Genomic DNA, 2,269 nt, shown 5'->3' on the forward strand with positions numbered 1-2,269 from the left:
TTATTATTATTATTATTATCTAATGCAACAGAAAAAGTCCGGACCGCCACCCTGTGAAGACACATGTTAATGTCTCAGGTCAGAGCTTGTGGACTGTTTCCATGTCACTTTGCCTGAGGTAAGTAAAGACACCACAAAAGACAGTGTACGTTTTCCTTTGTTTTGGTTTGTTTAGCTCTAGTAAGAGTTTCACGGCACTTGCAACGCAATAAGGTCATATATAAGTGCCGAAGTTTAGAGGTGTTACAAGAGAGTAACAAACAGAAAAAAAGAAGGAGGGGAGATAAAGACGATAGGTGTTTGATAGGAAAGAAGAAGCAAACCACACCAGAGCACCAGCCAACCACCCACTTCGTTTTGTTATCACAGAGCTATATGTCTCAATTTTTCATTCAAAAAGTGGAAAACACATTTCTGCAAAGATACACTCAATTTTAAGAAGCAGAAATTACAGGCTTCTTCACAGAAACTCATTTTAAGAAATGAAAAGTACATAATATTTCTACAAATAAACTCTTACTTACTTAAGAAGTGGAAAATACAAGTCTTTTCACAGAAAATCAGTTACAGAAGTGGTAAGTCCCGATTCAGTCCCCAAAGATGGTCCTCACATGTGTCTATAAATATAAATTCTATACAAGCATACTCGAGTTCATTGGCAGAGCACGATATGTGACACAGCGTGGTGAAATCAGACGCTCGTCAAAATAATGAAATGGAAGAAAAAGGCGTTATTCCACCACTTTGGCCATTTTTATCCAAATTCCGTTTTTTGGCCAAACACCTTTTATGTTCATTTGAAAAAACATCTCCAAGTGAATTTTATTGAAAAACCTTGTTTAACAAGGCACAAAATGTGTAATTTTCAGTGTTCAAAGACTCTTAAGCTTTTGAATTTACCAAACTTTGGCGGACATTTTCTCATTAATTTAACTACTGAAACAAAGCTAACCCACCTTTTTCAATCGCAAATATCTCGACTTCTTTTCAAGCTAGATGGACATTTTTTTCATTGAAAGCAGGGCAAATGAATAAGCTTTCAGGAGATACTAATAACTCCACATGACCAAACATTGACGAGTGCCTGATTCCACCACGATATGACACATATTATAATGAATCTTTACACAGGCCAGTCGGCCATACAACACATTGTACACTTCGTCAAATGCAGGTCAACATCGTATTTATGTCAAAATACAAGGTATTCAGGAGAAGCAAAGAAAAAAAAAGCTTTATTTTGACCAGGACTCGATCTCAGTACAAAATGTTTAATTCGTCTTAATTCTTAACTATTTCCATTAAAAAAACAACAGGAATGGCAGCAGAACCAATAGATGCTCCTCAGGAAATTCTACAACACACTTGATTTTCATAATTCATTTTTTTTTGGGGGGGTGGGGTTTGACACACTACAATGTTGATTGCCGAAGACGACAAGTACGTATCAGTGTCACTGGAATGTTGGAGGAGAAATGTCTCGGGCTAATGCTGTTTTACTGCCCAGTTGGAAATTATTGTTGTTGTTGTTGTTGTTGCTGCTGTTGTATGTCTTTGTCACTCTTGCAGTTGTCTCTTTCTCTGCTGGTGCAATTGTTGCTGTTGTTTTAATAGCTACTGGTGTTATTGTTGTTGTTGTTGTTTTAATACCTACTGGCGTTATTCTTATTGTTTATATAACTACTGCTGTCATTTTTGTTGTTCTGGTCACTACTACTGCTGCTGCTGCTGTCGTTCGCTACTGTTGTTGGAGCTCTCATAATTGTTGCGGTTGTAGTTGTGGTCACTATGGAATGTACACGACCACCACCAGCACTTGGGTCTGCTAGTGGGCATGGTCAGAGTGTGAGACAGAGGACAGTCCTGGGACGTCCCACCCAGAAAGCTGTGATGGTTGATGGTGAGGGGTGATTGATGAGAGAGAGAGCAGAGACTGCCCAGCCGACGGGGGTGGTGAAGTGACTAGAGCATGGGGTTGTAGACGTTGGAGTCGCAGCTACGCCTCTGGGTGAACAGGACCCCGCTGCGAGACTGAAGGAAGTACGCCAGGCACAAGGAGAGGATGAAGACCGTCACTCCGACCATCAGAGTGGACACCTGTAGGGGGCACGGGGAGGGATTTGTAGGAGATGGGACGGGAGGGGAATGGTGGAGGATTGGGAGGGGGGGAGGAGTAGGGATGTGGGGACAGGAAGGGAAATGAGGTTGGACGGGGGTGTGGGGGAGGGGGGAAGAATTGTTGAAGAGGGTAGGGAGGAATTGTTATTTA

General features: G+C 41.5%; 1 protein-coding gene across 1 annotated transcript in view; it reads right to left on the reverse strand.

Moving 5' to 3' along the window:
- Nucleotides 1-1,382: 1,382 nt before the first annotated feature.
- Nucleotides 1,383-2,269, reverse strand: part of LOC100533532 (nicastrin) — a gene marked incomplete in the record, with an annotated part of 45,611 nt that continues 44,724 nt past the window's right edge. Inside the window, 1 exon segment of the mRNA XM_035973777.1 lies at nucleotides 1,383-2,097. Coding sequence (XP_035829670.1) covers nucleotides 1,963-2,097 — 135 coding nt within the window.

The sequence above is a fragment of the Aplysia californica genome, unplaced genomic scaffold (genome assembly GCF_000002075.1).
Source record: "Aplysia californica isolate F4 #8 unplaced genomic scaffold, AplCal3.0 scaffold00030, whole genome shotgun sequence".
Lineage (NCBI taxonomy): Eukaryota > Metazoa > Mollusca > Gastropoda > Aplysiida > Aplysiidae > Aplysia > Aplysia californica.